Consider the following 17,465-nt stretch of genomic DNA (forward strand, 5'->3'; position numbering starts at 1 on the left):
CCCTGTGTCTCCGTGTCCCCGTGTCTCCGTGTCCCCGTGTCTCCGTGTCCCCGTGTCTCCGTGTCCCCGTGTCTCCGTGTCCCCGTGTCTCCGTGTCCCCGTGTTTCCGTGTCCCCGTGTCTCCGTGTCCCCGTGTCTCCGTGTCCCCGTGTCTCCGTGTCCCCGTGTCTCCGTGTCCCCGTGTCTCTGTGTCTCCGTGTCCCCGTGTCCCCGTGTCTCCGTGTCCCCGTGTCTCTGTGTCCCCGTGTCCCGTGTCTCCGTGTCCCCGTGTCTCCGTGTCCCCGTGTCCCCGTGTCTCCGTGTCCCCGTGTCTCTGTGTCCCCGTGTCTCCGTGTCCCCGTGTCTCCGTGTCCCCGTGTCTCTGTGTCCCCGTGTCTCCGTGTCCCCGTGTCTCTGTGTCCCCGTGTCTCCGTGTCCCCGTGTCTCTGTGTCCCCGTGTCCCGTGTCTCCGTGTCCCCGTGTCCTCTGTGTCTCCGTGTCCCCCGTGTCTCTAGACGATCGACTGCTGTCGAGACAAAGTTGAGAGCTTGGAATTCACGTCGAACTTCTCGCTGAAAATCACTCAGACGGGCTCCTGCACGGTACCCACGCGTCTATGTGTCTGTGTGTGTGTGTCTGTGTGTCTGTGTGTGTGTATCTGTGTGTGTGTATCTGTGTGTCTGTGTGTGTGTGTGTCTGTGTGTGTGTCTGTGTGTCTGTGTGTGCGTCTGTGTGTGTGTCTGTGTGTGTGTCTGTGTGTGTGTCTGTGTGTCTGTGTGTCTTTGTGTGTGTGTGTGTCTGTGTGTGTGTGTCTGTGTGTCTGTGTGTCTGTGTGTCTGTGTGTGTGTGTCTGTGTGTGTGTGTCTGTGTGTGTGTCTGTGTGTCTGTATCTGTATGTCTGTGTGTCTGTGTGTGCGGAGCTGAGTGGACTTGCCGATGACTGGTACCAGCAGTGTCAAGATCGGCCTCAGTGGAGGAGGCTCGTGAAGGATGCTACTGGGCAGTTGGAGGCATTCTATGGGCAGTGTTGAGTCTATGATCGAACTAAACCCGGGCGACTTCGAGATCTTGCGAGCCTGCAGCGTTCAAACTCATTACGGGGTGGGGGGGGGGTGGAGGGATAGGGGGGGTAGGGGGGGGCGAACATTAATTTTTCCCAGCATGCAATTGAAACCACGCTGTGAATCGCGTGCGTGACGGAGGCGCGTTTAATTAGAAGCTACCCCGATAACCTTGCTTAGACAAAAAAAAAAACTCGTTATATGGAAAGAAACACCCAAAACTTTCTAGTAAAATAACCCCTGAAAACGGTTTAAAAAAGACAAAAAAAAGTTAGAGAGAGAGAGAGAGAGAGAAAAAATAAATCAATTCCTATTTAACAAGAGAGCAGATTACGTGGCAGACGTTTCCTGTAATTTCCGATGCCGCGGCGAGAGACGCCCCAGACTTTGTGTGATTTGAAAATTCTGTCGCGCAGCCAAATGAAAAAATAATTGACAACGCCGACGTTTTTGAGCTTTTTTTTGTGCAAACGATGTACGCGCACACACACACGCGCGCGCACGTGCGTGTGTACGTTCAACTTCATTTGTGCTCGCCGCAAATGAACCACCAATACCTCGCTGAATTTAGCAAGGAGCGGTAAAAACCATCATCACCCGCACTAGGGTCGTCATTCTCGCATCGCCGCGCGGCGCTTTCGGATGTGCTTCTGCGGCCGTCTGGAACGCTCTCTTCCTTCCGTTGATTAGGAAGCCGCTGGAGCTATGCACTTTTAAAAGATCCAGATTTGAAAACTAATTTCTTTACAATTGTGTGGTTGGCTACGTACGGTGACAAAGACGTTCAACATTCATGCGTACGTACGTAGCCTCTGACAGGCTATTTGGGGCAAGTGCTGTTAGCGAGTCGCAGCTACGAAGGACGGCACGGTGCACGAGGGAGGGAGCACGGCCAACGTTGGGTCAACGTTGGGTCAACGTTGGGTCAACGTTGGGTCAACGTTGGCACGGTGCACGAGGGAGGGGGCACGGCCAACGTTGGGTCAACGTTGGGTCAACGTTGGGTCAATGTTGGGTCAACGTTGGCACCGTGCACGAGGGAGGGGGCACGGCCAACGTTGGGTCAACGTTGGGTCAACGTTGGGTCAACGTTGGGTCAACGTTGGGTCAACGTTGGGTCAACGTTGGCACGATGCACGAGGGAGGGGGCACGGCCAACGTTGGGTCAACGTTGGGTCAACGTTGGGTCAACGTTGGGTCAACGTTGGGCCAACGTTGAGGACGTGGCTGATGGATCATCGTGACGATGACGATGACTGCGACGTGGCCGACGATGGCTTCGATGACGACGATCGTGACGACGACGATGACGACGACGATGACGACGACGATGATGACGATGATGACGACGATGATGACGATGACGGTGGGGCCAGGTCACCACACGCATGGGGGATTGAACTCGACTTTCCCCCGGGACGGATCGTGAGTGAAGGAGAGAGGCCCCAAGGCTTTCGCGACCAATATTATTCATAGTAAAGTTTATTTTTGGGTTAGATCGCGTTAGTATAAATGTTAAGTCGTAACTCTATACCACGCGACGCAGCCGATTTGCCCGTTGATGCTGGTTGATGTTATTAGCAGCGAAATGTTATGGTATTCGAATTGTAAATGTTGTGGATTTACTCTCCAACACTCTGGTGGGCTGAAGTAGTATACTACACTATACACTACACTATACACTACACGCTATACACTACACTATACACTACACTATACACGACACTATACACTACACTACACGCTATACACTACACTATACACTACACTATACACTACATGCTATACACTACACTATACACTACACTATACACTACACTACACACTACACTACACACTACACTACATACTACACTATACACTACACTATACACTACACTATACACTACATTATACACTACACTATACACTACACTATACACTAATATACACTACACACTACACTATATACTACACTATACATTACACTATACACTACACTATACACTACACTTTACACTACACTACACACTACACTATACACTACACTATACACTACACTAGTAACTAATTGGTGTGTTTTGTCTACGTAACAAATCTCTTACCGATTGGCCGTGTCGGGTGGTGGAGGGTTTCGACACAACATTTACACTCACGCGATCGAACCCAACAAACCTTAATCGTCAACATCCGCTCGGCGCACTTTCGAACGCAAACGACGACGACGACAAGAAAAATTACTTCCCAGTAACAACAACAACAAAACCTGGAACGGAGGCAGCCTCTATAAACTGGCCTGGATCACCCCAAGAAAAAAAATCAATGATCATAATGTTTTAACTCATTCCATCTCGCACACACGCACGCACGCACACGCACGCACGCACGCTCGCTCTCTCACACTCACTTGCTCTTTCAAAATAGATCGTTAATTCCTAACGACCTTCGGCGAGAGAGAGTATAAATAATTACGATTTTAGTTGTACACATGTCTGCGTTGAGTGACGTACGCGTGGAAGTTGCTCCATCAGGATTCCCGATCCGCCCGTGAGCTCTAGGGCGCGTGGCGACGCCGCTCATTGTGACCAATCATCCGGCAAGGGTGGATAAAACGACTCAACACCGCGCCATAGACTCAGCACTACCCATAGACTCGACACTGTCTAAAGACTCAACACCGGCCATAGACTCAACACTGCACCATAGACTCAACACTGCCCATAGACTCGACACTGCACCATAGACTCGACACTGCACCATAGACTCGACACTGCACCATAGACTCAGCACTGCACCATAGACTCAGCACTGCACCATAGACCCAGCACTGCCCATAGACTCAGCACTGCACCATAGACTCAACACTGCACCATAGACTCAGCACTGCCCATAGACTCAGCACTGCACCATAGACTCAACACTGCACCATAGACTCAGCACTGCACCATAGACTCAACACTGCACCATAGACTCAACACTGCACCATAGACTCAACACTGCACCATAGACTCAACACTGCCCATAGACTCAACACTGCACCATAGACTCAACACTGCCCATAGACTCAACACTGCACCATAGACTCAACACTGCACCATAGACTCAACACTGGCCCATAGACTCAACACTGCACCATAGACTCAACACTGCACCATAGACTCAACACTGCCCATAGACTCAACACTGCCCATAGACTCAGCACTGCCCATAGACTCAACACTGCACCATAGACTCAACACTGCCCATAGACTCAACACTGCACCATAGACTCAACACTGCCCATAGACTCAACACTACCCATAGACTCAACACTGCCCATAGAATCAACACTGCCCATAGACTCAACACTGCCCATAGACTCAACACTGCCCATAGACTCAACACTGCCCATAGACTCAACACTGCCCATAGAATCAACACTGCCCATAGACTCAACACTGCACCATAGACTCAACACTGCACCATAGACTCAGCACTGCACCATAGACTCAACACTGCACCATAGACTCAACACTGCACCATAGACTCAACACTGCACCATAGACTCAACACTGCCCATAGACTCAACACAGCACCATAGACTCAACACTGCCCATAGACTCAACACTGCACCATAGACTCAACACTGCACCATAGACTCAACACTGGCCCATAGACTCAACACTGCACCATAGACTCAACACTGCACCATAGACTCAACACTGCCCATAGACTCAACACTGCCCATAGACTCAGCACTGCCCATAGACTCAACACTGCACCATAGACTCAACACTGCCCATAGACTCAACACTGCACCATAGACTCAACACTGCCCATAGACTCAACACTACCCATAGACTCAACACTGCCCATAGAATCAACACTGCCCATAGACTCAACACTGCCCATAGACTCAACACTGCCCATAGACTCAACACTGCACCATAGACTCAACACTGCCCATAGAATCAACACTGCCCATAGACTCAACACTGCACCATAGACTCAATACTGCACCATAGACTCAACACTGCCCATAGACTCAACACTGCCCATAGAATCAACACTGCCCATAGACTCAACACTGCACCATAGACTCAATACTGTACCATAGACTCAACACTGCCCAAAGACTCAACACTACCCATAGACTCAACACTGCCCATAGAATCAACACTGCCCATAGACTCAACACTGCCCATAGACTCAACACTGCACCATAGAATCAACACTGCACCATAGACTCAGGATTTCACCGTGAGAAACTCACCGTGGGGATCTCACCGTGGGGATCTCACCGTGAGGATTTCACCATGAGCCCACGGCTTGCCGCATTTGGGCCTTCTGTCCAATTTTTTTTAAATTGTCGTAGTAGTTCGTACCGTATTTTTATTGTGGTAATTAGTATTATATTTTTATTACGGTAATTAGTACTATATTTTGATTGTGGTAATTAGTACTATATTTTTATTGTGGTAATTAGTATTATATTTTTATTACGGTAATTAGTACTATATTTTGATTGTGGTAATTAGTACTATATTTTTATTGTGGTAATTAGTACTATATTTTTATTCTGGTAATTAGTACTATATTTTTATTGTGGTAATTAGTACCATATTTGTATTGTCGTGGTAATTAGTGCTATATTTTTTATTGTGGTAATTAGTGCTATATTTTATTGTGGTAATTAGTACTATGTTTATATTGTGGTAATTAGTGCTATGTTTTTATTGTGTTAATTAGTACAATATTTTTTATTTTCGTGGTAATTAGTGCTATTATTTTCATCAAGCAACGGCAGATAAAGACATGACCATCAGGCCTGAATAAAGTGTGGGGTAGCAGAGAGCTGTGATGAAAATGGCCCAAAATCTTTTGTTTTTTATTTTACAATTAAAATCTAATATATAGAATTTTTGTTATGGTCGTTGGAGCGTGGTGTGCGCGTGTGCGAGCGCACGTCTGATTTTCTAATCGTGGATTTGCCATCCCGTGAACATGGCGCGCTGATGGCCCAGTCACCTTGAATTGGGCGCCGTGATGGTTATGAGATGTTAACTACCTCGCCTGGTACACAGGAGGTCGTGGGTTCGATCCTGAATCTGACGCTGCTGCATATTTGGAATTTGCGTCTCATCATCATCATCACGGTAGCTAGGAGATGTTAACTACCTCGTCTGGTACGCAGGAGGTCGTGGGTTCGATCCTGACCCTGACGCCTGCTGTGTATATTTGAAGTTTCCGTTTCTCATCATCATCACGGTGGCTAGGAGATGTTAACTACCTCGCCTGGTGTACAGGAGGTCGTGGGTTCGATCCCGACCCTGACGCCTGCTGCTGTATATTTGGAGTTTGCGTCTCTCATCATCATCACGGTGGCTAGGAGATGTTAACTACCTCGCCTGGTACACAGGAGGTCGTGGGTTGAATCCTGACCCTGACGCCTGCTGCTGTATATTTGAAGTTTGCGTTTCTCATCATCATCATCACGGTCGCTAGGAGATGTTAACTACCTCGCCTGGTATACAGGAGATCGTGGGTTCCATCCCGACCCTGACGCCTGCTGTGTATATTTAAAGTTTGCGTCTTTCATCACCACAGTGGCGAGGAGATGTTAACTACCTCGCCTGGTACACAGGAGATCGTGGGTTTCATCCCGACCCTGACGCCTGCTGTATGTTTGGGATGTGTGTGTCACTCTCCCCGTGTGGATTTTTTCCACGTCCTCCAGTTTCTTCCCCTCCACGTTTAGAAACGTGCACTGAGGAGTGTCTGGCTGCCATCAATCTCCACGTGATGATGATGATGATGAGCCCACTTCGTTGAGCTCTCGTCTGTCATGACCAGAGTCGCATCTGGCAAAGAGCTACGTAGCTCAATGGAGCCTTGCCTGCTAAAATAAAAAGTCATCTAAGAAATGCAAAATCTCGATATAAACATCTGGAATGCGCAACAGCTGAACACTCATGCCTTCAGAACGACGAAAATAATCAATTTGAAGCTTCAAATCTAGAATTCTTTAGAAACGCTTCTTGCGTTTCGTTGAAGTTCAACGCGCAAGCGTGCAACATTATTTAATTCAGTGTGTCTCTCTCCCTGTCTCATCATTTTTAAATCCTTTATATTAAGTTCGCTCGCTTGCTTGCGTGCTTGCGTGCTTGCTTGCTTGCGACCGTGCTAATCTTTCGGTCGTTTTTTAACCCACTTCCCGTGATCCAATCGAGCTGACATTTTGCACACAGACTCGTTGTGCGAGACAATTAATGTTCGTGAAAATGTTTTCTCCAAAATTTTACACTGTTTAGGGAATTTTTAAAAAATATTTAATTACCAATTGCTTAATGCTGGCAGACAATCATCTGACCCATAGGTGGCAGCCATCTCAAGCCAGAGGACGAGAGGACTCTAGCCGCCACGCATATAAAGGATTTATAGTGAAAAACTTTGTTTTTACGGGTTAATTTTTTTCCAAGATTTTGCAGCGTGCCACTCGTTGATATGCTAATTTCTCTATTTAAGGCCTCGACACAGAGACGTGGTTTCTCTGTGTGCCTATGTACGTGTCTCTCTCTCTATGCATCTCTGTGATATCTGTCTCTGCTTATATGTCTGTCTAAATGTCTCTGGTTCTGTGTTTTATCTCTCTCTCTCAAATTTAGCATTCTCATTAAGAACGTAATCAACCAGGTAGGGTGTTGACTGTTATGTTATCCGACTCTCTGTTGTATTACATCACATTTCTAAGTTTACTAGATTTGTGTTTCTATTTCATTTATACCTGATGATGATTGCTTGTGTTGCAATCGAAACGTCGTATGCTATTATTTAATTTATTATTTTCTTCTTGGTTCTTTCGATAAAGTCACGTAGAAGGGAAGTAATAAAATAATAAAAATAAAACATAAAATAATTCTCACGAAGAAACAGGTCTGTCGAGAAGACAGAGTCTGAATGTCTTCTCGACAGACCTGTTTCTTCACCTGAGGACGGCTGCTTGCGTTGTGGCCGAAACGTCGTGAGAATTATTTTATTATGTTTTATTTTTATTATTTATTACTTCCCTTCTACGTGACTTTACCGAAAGAACCAAGAAGATGAATCCCTGCAGTCACGAAAGCTTTAAATCGAAATGTATTATTTTCTCTTTCCACGTCACTTTACCGAAAGAACCAAAGAGTCATTCCTGCATCTTCTTGGTTCTTTCGGTAAAGTCACGTAGAAGGGAAGTAATAAATAATTCTCACGACGTTTCGGCCACAACGCAAGCAGCCGTCCTCAGGTGAAGACCAGGTCTGTCGCGGAGACAGCGTCTCCTGCAGTCACGAAAGCAACCAATTAAGTTTGTGCGACATTCACTTTTAAAAACTTTTTCACGAGTGGCGATGTAAATTCACCACCCACCCCCCGATCCGTGCCTGGTTTTTGTCCATTACCTCCCCCCCCCCACCCATTCCCGGTGCCGGTTCTTGGCTTTAGCTCCCGGACAATAAATTAGCAGCACGAGAGACGAAGCGATAATTTATATTTGATTTTTTCTCTCCCCCCCCCCCTCTCCCCCCCCCCCTCTCCCCCCCCCTCCCGCGCCCACGAGCGGCGGGTTATTAATTACTCGGCACGAAGGGCGACACGTCCTTCCTCACCCGTCAGCCGGTGGAGACGCTCACCTTGCACCCCCCCACCCCTCCCCCTCCTACCACCTCCCCCCTCCCTCCAACCCCCTCCAACTCCCCCCTCCTCCTCCACCTCCCCCCTCCCCTCCAACTCCCTCCAACTCCCCCCACCTCCCCCCTCCCCTCCAACTCCCTCCAACTCCCCCCACCTCCCCCCTCCCCTCCAACTCCCTCCAACTCCCCCCTCCCCTCCACCTCCCCCCTCCCCTCCAACTCCCTCCAACTCCCCCCTCCCCTCCAGTTCCCCCCTCCCTCCAACTCCCTCCAACTCCCCCCACCTCCCCCCTCCCCTCCAACTCCCTCCAACTCCCCCCACCCTCCAACTCCCTCCAACTCCCCCCTCCCCTCCACCTCCCCCCTTCCCTCCAACTCCCTCCAACTCCCCCCACCTCCCCCCTCCCCTCCAACTCCCTCCAACTCCCCCCACCCTCCAACTCCTCCAACTCCCCCCTCCCCTCCAGCTCCCCCCTCCCTCCAACTCCCCCACCTCCCCCCACCCTCCACCTCCCCCCTCCCCCCTCCCCTCCAACTCCCTCCAACTCCCCCCACCCTCACCTCACCCCCTCCCCCCTCCCCTCCAACTCCCTCCAACTCCCCCCACCCTCCACCTCCCCCCTCCCCTCCAACTCCCCCCACCCTCCACCTCCCCCCTCCCCTCCAACTCCCTCCAACTCTCCCCCCCCCACTCCTCTCTTCCTCCCCTCCTCCAAACACCTTGCCCCCCACCCCTCCCACCTCCTCCCTCCCCCCAACTTACCCCCCCCCAAAATGCCCACCCTCCCTCCCCCCCCTCCCCCCAGAACTCCTTCCCACCCCCCCCCCAATTCCCTCCCCCAACTAACTACCCCCTCCCTCCACAACTTTTCCCTCCCCCTGGCCCCCAGAGATTTCTTCACTACCCCCTCCCCTCCCCCCTATCGCCCCTCCCCCCACTCCCTCTCCACCGCTGCCGTTGAGATGAATTTCGAGGAGGGGAGGGGGAGGGGGGGGTAGGGGGGGGAGGTGAGGGGGAGAGGGGAGGGAGAGAGGGGAGGGGGGAGGGGGAAGAGGGGGAGGGGGGAGAGGGGGAGGGAGAGAGGGGAGGGGGAGAGGGGAGGGAGGGAGAGGGGAGGGGGAGAGAGGGGGAGAGAGGGGAGGGGGAGAGAGGGGAGGGGGAGAGGGGAGGGAGGGAGAGGGGAGGGGGAGAGAGGGGAGGGGGAGAGGTAGGGGGAGAGAGGGGAGGGGGGTAGAGGGGAGGAGAGGGGGGGGGAAGGGAGGGGGAGAAGAAAATAATAAATAAATATATCGAGTGGTAATGGGATAGTGATGATGATGATGAGAGGGGGGGGGGGGAGAGAAAAAATGTATTTAAAAAGAGACGGATTATTAATATTATTGTTACCACCACCACTCATTCTCGTTTCTAATTTACCCGCAGGGAATTATAAATGTGCTGAGTCGGCAGGTGCGTTCGTGCGCGCGCGAGCACACGCGTGTGCGCACACGCGTGTCCGGCCGGGGGGGGGAGCGGTGGCGCCGCGGTTAGCGCTACGCTGCGCTACTACACACGCAGACCCACGCAGTTCGATTCCCGCTCCCAACCACCGACGCCGACGATCAATTATAATCTGAACCGGTCCTGGGCCTCCCCTAGGTCGACTCAGCCTCAAATGAGTACCTGGTGCGGCGTGTAAAAACATCGTCACTGGGGAGACAAAGGCGGCCGGGCGTGGTGCTGGCCACCCACCACCTCGTGTGCCGTGCCGGCCTTCATAGGGCGCTGCAACTTGCAAACAGCACTTGCCCCAACAGCATGTTGAGGCTACACGGGGGATCTTTGTCTTTGCATATGTGCGCGTGTGTGTCACGCTCACGCGCGAGCAGCTCACGGCATCTGCTGGTTTCACAAATCGTTACCTGTCGCGTGAATAAATTATACTTCAATACTCTTACTATCCGGAGACCTCCATCAGAGGCTGTTTTGTCTCCCATTGTTCTAGAGACATCATCAGACACTGTTTTGTCTCCCATTGTTCTAGAGACCATCACTTTCCATTAGATCACAGATCACGTTTGTCTCCCATTGTTCTAGAGACATCATCAGACACTGTTTTGTCTCCCATTGTTCTAGAGACATCATCAGACACTGTTTTGTCTCCCATTGTTCTAGAGACATCATCAGGCACTGTTTTGTCTCCCATTGTTCTAGAGACATCATCAGACACTGTTTTGTCTCCCATTGTTCTAGAGACACCATCAGACACTGCTCTGTCTCCCATTGTTCTAGAGACACCATCAGACACTGCTCTGTCTCCCATTGTTCTAGAGACATCATCAGACACTGCTCTGTCTCCCATTGTTCTAGAGACATCATCAGACACTGCTCTGTCTCCCATTGTTCTAGAGACTCCATCAGACACTGCTCCGTCTGTCATTGTTCTAGAGACATCATCAGACACTGCTTTGTCTCCCATTGTTCTAGAGACATCATCAGACACTGCTCTGTCTCCCATTGTTCTAGAGACATCATCAGACACTGCTCTGTCTGCCATTGTTCTAGAGACTCCATCAGACGCTGCTCTGTCTCCCATTGTTCTAGAGACTCCATCAGACACTGCTCTGTCTCCCATTGTTCTAGAGACATCATCAGACACTGCTCTGTCTCCCATTGTTCTAGAGACTCCATCAGACGCTGCTCTGTCTCCCATTGTTCTAGGGACATCATCAGACACTGCTCTGTCTCCCATTGTTCTAGAGACTCCATCAGACACTGATCTGTCTCCCATTGTTCTAGAGACATCATCAGACGCTGCTCTGTCTCCCATTGTTCTAGAGACATCATCAGACGCTGCTCTGTCTCCCATTGTTCTAGAGACATCATCAGACACTGCTCTGTCTCCCATTGTTCTAGAGACATCATCAGACGCTGCTCTGTCTCCCATTGTTCTAGAGACATCATCAGACACTGCTCTGTCTCCCATTGTTCTAGAGACATCATCAGACACTGCTCTGTCTCCCATTGTTCTAGAGACTCCCATCAGACACTGCTCTGTCTCCCATTGTTCTAGAGACACCATCAGACACTGCTCTGTCTCCCATTGTTCTAGAGACATCAACAGACACTGCTCTGTCTCCCATTGTTCTAGAGACATCATCAGACACTGCTCTGTCTCCCATTGTTCTAGAGACATCATCAGACACTGCTCTGTCTCTCATTGTTCTAGAGACATCATCAGACACTGCTCTGTCTCCCATTGTTCTAGAGACATCAACAGACACTGCTCTGTCTCCCATTGTTCTAGAGACACCATAAGACACTGCTCTGTCTCCCATTGTTCTAGAGACATCAGACACTGCTCTGTCTCCCATTGTTCTAGAGACATCATCAGACACTGCTCTGTCTCCCATTGTTCTAGAGACTCCATCAGACACTGCTCTGTCTCCCATTGTTCTAGAGACATCATCAGACACTGCTCTGTCTCCCATTGTTCTAGAGACATCATCAGACGCTGCTCTGTCTCCCATTGTCCTAGAGACATCATCAGACACTGCTCTGTCTCCCATTGTCCTAGAGACTTCATCAGACACTGCTCTGTCTCCCATTGTTCTAGAGACATCATCAGACGCTGCTCTGTATCCCATTGTTCTAGAGACATCGTCAGACACTGTTTTGTCTCCCATTGTTCTAGAGACATCATCAGACACTGCTCTGTCTCCCATTGTTCTAGAGACATCATCAGTCGCTGTTTTGTCTCCCTTTGTGCTAGAGACATCATCAGGCACTGTTTTGTCTCCCATTGTTCTAGAGACATCATCAGACACTGTTTTGTCTCCCATTGTTCTAGAGACATCATCAGACACTGCACTGTCTCCCATTGTTCTAGAGACATCATCAGACACTGTTTTGTCTCCCATTGTTCTAGAGACATCAGGCACTGTTTTGTCTCCCATTGTTCTAGAGACATCATCAGGCACTGTTTTGTCTCCCATTGTTCTAGAGACATCATCAGACACTGCTCTGTCTCCCATTGTTCTAGAGACATCATCAGACCTGCTCTGTCTCCCATTTTCTAGAGACATCATCAGACACTGCTCTGTCTGCCATTAGAGACAGCATCAGACACTGCTCTGTCTCCCATTGTTCTAGAGACACCATCAGAAGCGCTGCTCTGTCTCCCATTGTTCTAGAGACATCATCAGACACTGCTCTGTCTCCCATTGTTTCTAGAGACACCATCAGACACCGCTCTGTCTCCCATTGTTCTAGAGACATCATCATACACTGCTCTGTCTCCCATTGTTCTAGAGACATCATCAGACACTGCTCTGTCTCCCATTGTTCTAGAGACATCATCAAGACACTGCTCTGTCTCCCATTGGGTCTAGAGGACATCATCAGACACCTGCTCTGTCTCCCATTGTTCTAGAGACATCATCAGACACTGCTCTGTCCCCCCCCATTGGTCTAGAGGCATCATCCGACACTGTTTTGTCTCCATTGTTCTAGAGACATCATCAGAGCCTGCTCTTGTCTCCCATTGTTCTAGAGACTTCATCAGACACTGCTCTGTCTCCCCTTGTTCTAGAGACACATCAGACACTGCTCTGTCTCCATTGTTCTAGAGACATCATTCAGACACTGCTCTGTCTCCCATTGTTCTAGAGACATCATCAGACACTGCTCTGTCTCCCATTGTTCTAGAGACATCATCAGACACTGCTCTGTCTCCCATTGTTCTAGAGACATCATCAGACACTGCTCTGTCTCCCATTGTTCTAGAGACATCATCAGACACTGTTTTGTCTCCCATTGTTCTAGAGACATCATCAGATGCTGCTCTGTCTCCCATTGTTCTAGAGACATCATCAGACACTGCTCTGTCTCCCATTGTTCTAGAGACTTCATCAGACACTGCTCTGTCTCCCATTGTTCTAGAGACATCATCAGAGGCTGCTCTGTCTCCCATTGTTCTAGAGACTCAATCTGTCTGTCTAACATTGTTCAGCTTCACTCGTCTCTAAACTAAAACCCCAAAAAAACATGTCGCTTACAAATACGAAGTCGGCACACGATGGCGGTTGAAATACAGGGACGCGGATTTTTTTTATTTTTTAATATTTACAACATTTCAGCGACGTAGCGGCTCAACAAGGGACGGGACTTCACAGCCGTTTCTTGATTGATTCCTCGAGTCTTAGCGATTGATCCCCTCCCCCCCCACCTCCCTCCTCCGTCTCCCTGTCGGTCAATTAGGGTTCAATTTCGCTTTAAGTAACGTCCTGTCAGGGGAGCGTCCAGTCCTGTCACGATGGGGTCCCGGCGAGCGCCGTTCCGGGTCACTTACCCCCCCCCCTCCCCCCCCCGGGGGTCCGTGATTACGCTTCGTGTCGCTACCTCCGCTCGCGTGCTGGCTCGCTCGCTCGCTCATGAGCGGTGGCTCGCCAACTCGCTCGCTCATGAGCGGTGGCTCGCCAACTCGCTCGCTCACGAGAGGTGGTCCGCTGCCTCACTCGCGTACTCGCACGCCAACTCGCACGCTCATGAGCGGTGGCTCGCCGACTCGCTGGCTCGTTCGCTCACGAGCAGTGGCTCGCCGCCTTGCTCTCATACTTACTCACTAGTGGTGGCTCGCCGCCTTGCTCTCGTACTCACTCACGCGCTGGCTCATGAGAGGTCGCTCGCCGACTCGCTGGCTCGCTCGCTTATGAGCAGTGGCTCACCGATTCGCTCGCATACTTACTCACTAGCGGTGGCTCACTGCCTCACTCGCTTACTCGCTCACTAGCAGTGGCTCACCGCCTTGCTCTCGTACTTACTCACCAGCAGTGGCTCACCGACTCGCTCGCTTACTCGCTCAGTAGCGGTGGCTCACCGCCTTGCTCTCGTACTTACGAGCAGTGGCTCACCACCTTGCTCTCGTACTTACTCACCAGCAGTGGCTCACCGACTCGCTCGCTTACTCGCTCAGTAGCGGTGGCTCGCCAACTCGCTCGCTCACTAGCGGTGACCCGCCGCCTCGCTCGCTTCCGTGCCGACTCTCCCGCTCGTGTCTCTACGAGCGCTCGCGCTCGCTCTCACGTCAATTTCGCGGCCTTCCTTTGCCAACTCCCGGTGGGTGGTCCAGAATCAAATCGTCAGCGGGGAGCGCCTCCTCGCTTGTGTCCGCCACCCCACGTGCGAGTCTCCGGCGGTGTCCTGTTTTGTACTTTTGTTTCCCTCCACTCGGGACGCGACGACATTCACACGGACGCACAATTTTGTCCGTCGCTCCCGGGAATTGCGTTTTATATTTTACTTGATTTTTCGATTTTGTTTAATTTAAATTATCTCCCCCCCCCCCCCACTCCCCCCGATCGCCACCTACCGTAGTGTCGGGGTGCCGGTTTTCAACCTTCCCCAGCAGTAGGCCTCATGCCTGGAGAACGTGCGATACTTTGACTCGTTGCGCAGTTGGTTCTCGCGTTTTCCCCTCTCGATGTGGGTGGACTGTTCGGGTTGGGTTCCCATCAATAAGGGCGCCACGGTGGCTAGGAGATGTTAACTACCTCGCCTGGTGTGCAGGAGGTCGTGGGTTCGATCCCGACCCTGACGCCTGCGGCTGTATATTTGGAGTTTGCGTCTCTCATCATCACCACGGTGGCTAGGAGATGTTAACCACCTCGCCTGGTGCACAGGAGGTCGTGGGTTCGTTCCCGACCCTGACGCCTGCTGCTGTATATTTGGAGTTTGCGTCTCTCTATCATCATCATCACGGTAGCTAGGAGATGTTAACCACCTCGCCTGGTACGCAGGAGGTCGTGGGTTCGATCCCGACCCTGACGCCTGCTGCTGTGTATTTGGAGTTTGCGTGTCTCTCTCTCCCCGTGGTCGCGTGGATTTTATCTCCAGTTCCTCCGTTTTTTTTCCCTCCACCACGTCACGCGTTTTAGAGTATTTGCCTGCTGCTATAAACTTCCACGCGACTACGACGACGACGACGACGATGATAAGGCCATTTCGGCTGGCTTCTGGGAAAGAGGTCAGTGGGGCCTTGCCTGCTAGGATGGCGAGAGGCGCGTGGGCGACGATGATGGGCGACGATGATGATGGGCGACGATGATGGGCGCGCGGGTGGGTGAACGATTTCCCGCTGGGTTCGTTTTGAGAGATGGCCGAACGACCGGGCTTCACCGTTAATCCATCTCGTGCCCCCCCCCCCCCAGCGTGTAAATAAATAAATAAGTTGTGCTATGGGGGGGGGGGGGGGGGGGGGGACCTGGGTGGGTGTTGGCGTAAAAATCGATTCCGAGAAATGCGTGCGGGATGCGGAGCGACTCGGCTCCTACCTGAATCTGACCCCTGGGTGACCTCCGTGTGTGTGTGGGGGGGGGGTGGGGTGTGTGAAGGGTGTGGGGGTGTGGGGATGTGTTCAACATACACACGTTACATACGCACTCCCAACGACTTGAAATCCCCTGACCTCGAGTTGTTGTGTTTGTTGCAGGGCCTCGTGGGCTACTTCGACGTTTACTTCAGCAAGGACTGCACCGAAAAAGTGAGCCCAGTGACATCGTCACACGGCACACATCACACACGCGGCAGAGGTCGCAAACGGGTTTTGATTCCTTACCCGTACCCGGCCGCACCAGGGTCGCAAACGGGTACCCGTACCCGATACCCGGTACCCGGCTACCCGTACCCAGCCGGGTACGGGTAGCCGGGTATCGGGTATCGGGTACCGATTGCGACCTCTGGGATGAAGCCATGTTGCAGGCGCGGGTGGGTTGATTCTAGGAATTTGAATTGTGAGAAGAGACAAGACGTTGGGAAATGAGTGACAAACGGTGACTCACCAGTGACTCACGGCCTACCCGTACCCGGCCGCACCAGGGTCGCAAACGGCTACCCGTACCCGGCCGGGTAGCCGGGTATCGGGTAGGGTACGGGTATCGGGTACCCGGTTGCGACCTCTGACACGCGGACAAAGGATCGCCCCCGGATAGCCTCGGCCGGGCCGGAGAGGCAAGTGCTGTTAGCGGCGAGTAACGAGGCCGGGCACCGATGAAGACCGGCTGCCTTTGTCTCCCCAGTGGCGATGTTTACTTGAGGCTGAGTCGACCTAGGGGAGGGCCCAGGACCGGTTCAGATAATCGTCACCGGTGATTGTGGCCGCGAATCGAACTCGGGTCGCCGGGTTCGTAGCGCGGCGTGATAGCCGCTACACCACCACTCCCCACTCACACGCACACAGCAACAACGATAGCCTGTGCCAGGCTAGGTGCGCTTTAATGCCACGTGAAGTGTCGAACGCCCGCTGGCAGGAGGTCACGGGACAGACCCAGCAGGTGCCACGGGTTGACTGACTGTGATGACTGGCTGATGCACCACCTGTGCCCCCTACTGTGCCAACACTTTCACGTTGTTTGGACGGACATTTCTGTGAGAAAAAGCTTCGTAGCTCTTCGGATTTCTCCAAAACGAATAAATGACCCTGAGCGTGCTTGTATGTGTGCGTGCGTGTGCATGTGTGTGTGTGTGCGCGTGTTTGTGTGTGTGTGTGCGCGTGTTTGTGTGTGTGTGCGTGCGTGTGTGTTTGTCCGTGTGTGTGCATGTGTGTGTGTGCGCGTGTTTGTGCGTGTGTGTGTGCGTGTGTTTGTCCGTGTGTGTATGCGTGTGTGTGCGTGTTTGTGTGTGTGTTTGTCCGTGTGTGTGTGCGCGTGTGTGTGCGTGTGTGTGTGCGCGTGTGTGTGCGTGTGTGTGTGCGCGCGTGTGCGTGTGCGTGCGTGTGTGTGTGTGTGCGTGTGTGTGCGTCTCTCTCGGTGTCGTCGCCAG

The 17,465-nt window shown here is 51.5% G+C and overlaps 1 protein-coding gene across 2 annotated transcripts in view; it reads left to right on the top strand.

Annotated features, from left to right (window-relative positions):
- Positions 1–17,465, top strand: part of LOC133360379 (protein arginine N-methyltransferase 3-like) — a 61,019-nt gene that overhangs the window by 31,751 nt on the left and 11,803 nt on the right. For both annotated transcript variants that reach the window (XM_061579079.1, XM_061579078.1), the window contains exons 13-14: positions 495–581; positions 16,138–16,188. In XM_061579079.1, coding sequence (XP_061435063.1) covers positions 495–581; positions 16,138–16,188 — 138 coding nt within the window. The remainder of the gene's footprint in view (positions 1–494; positions 582–16,137; positions 16,189–17,465) is intronic.

The sequence above is a fragment of the Lethenteron reissneri genome, chromosome 68 (assembly GCF_015708825.2).
Source record: "Lethenteron reissneri isolate LAM-NWPU_2019-01 chromosome 68, ASM1570882v1, whole genome shotgun sequence".
In the NCBI taxonomy this organism is placed as follows: Eukaryota; Metazoa; Chordata; class Hyperoartia; order Petromyzontiformes; family Petromyzontidae; genus Lethenteron; species Lethenteron reissneri.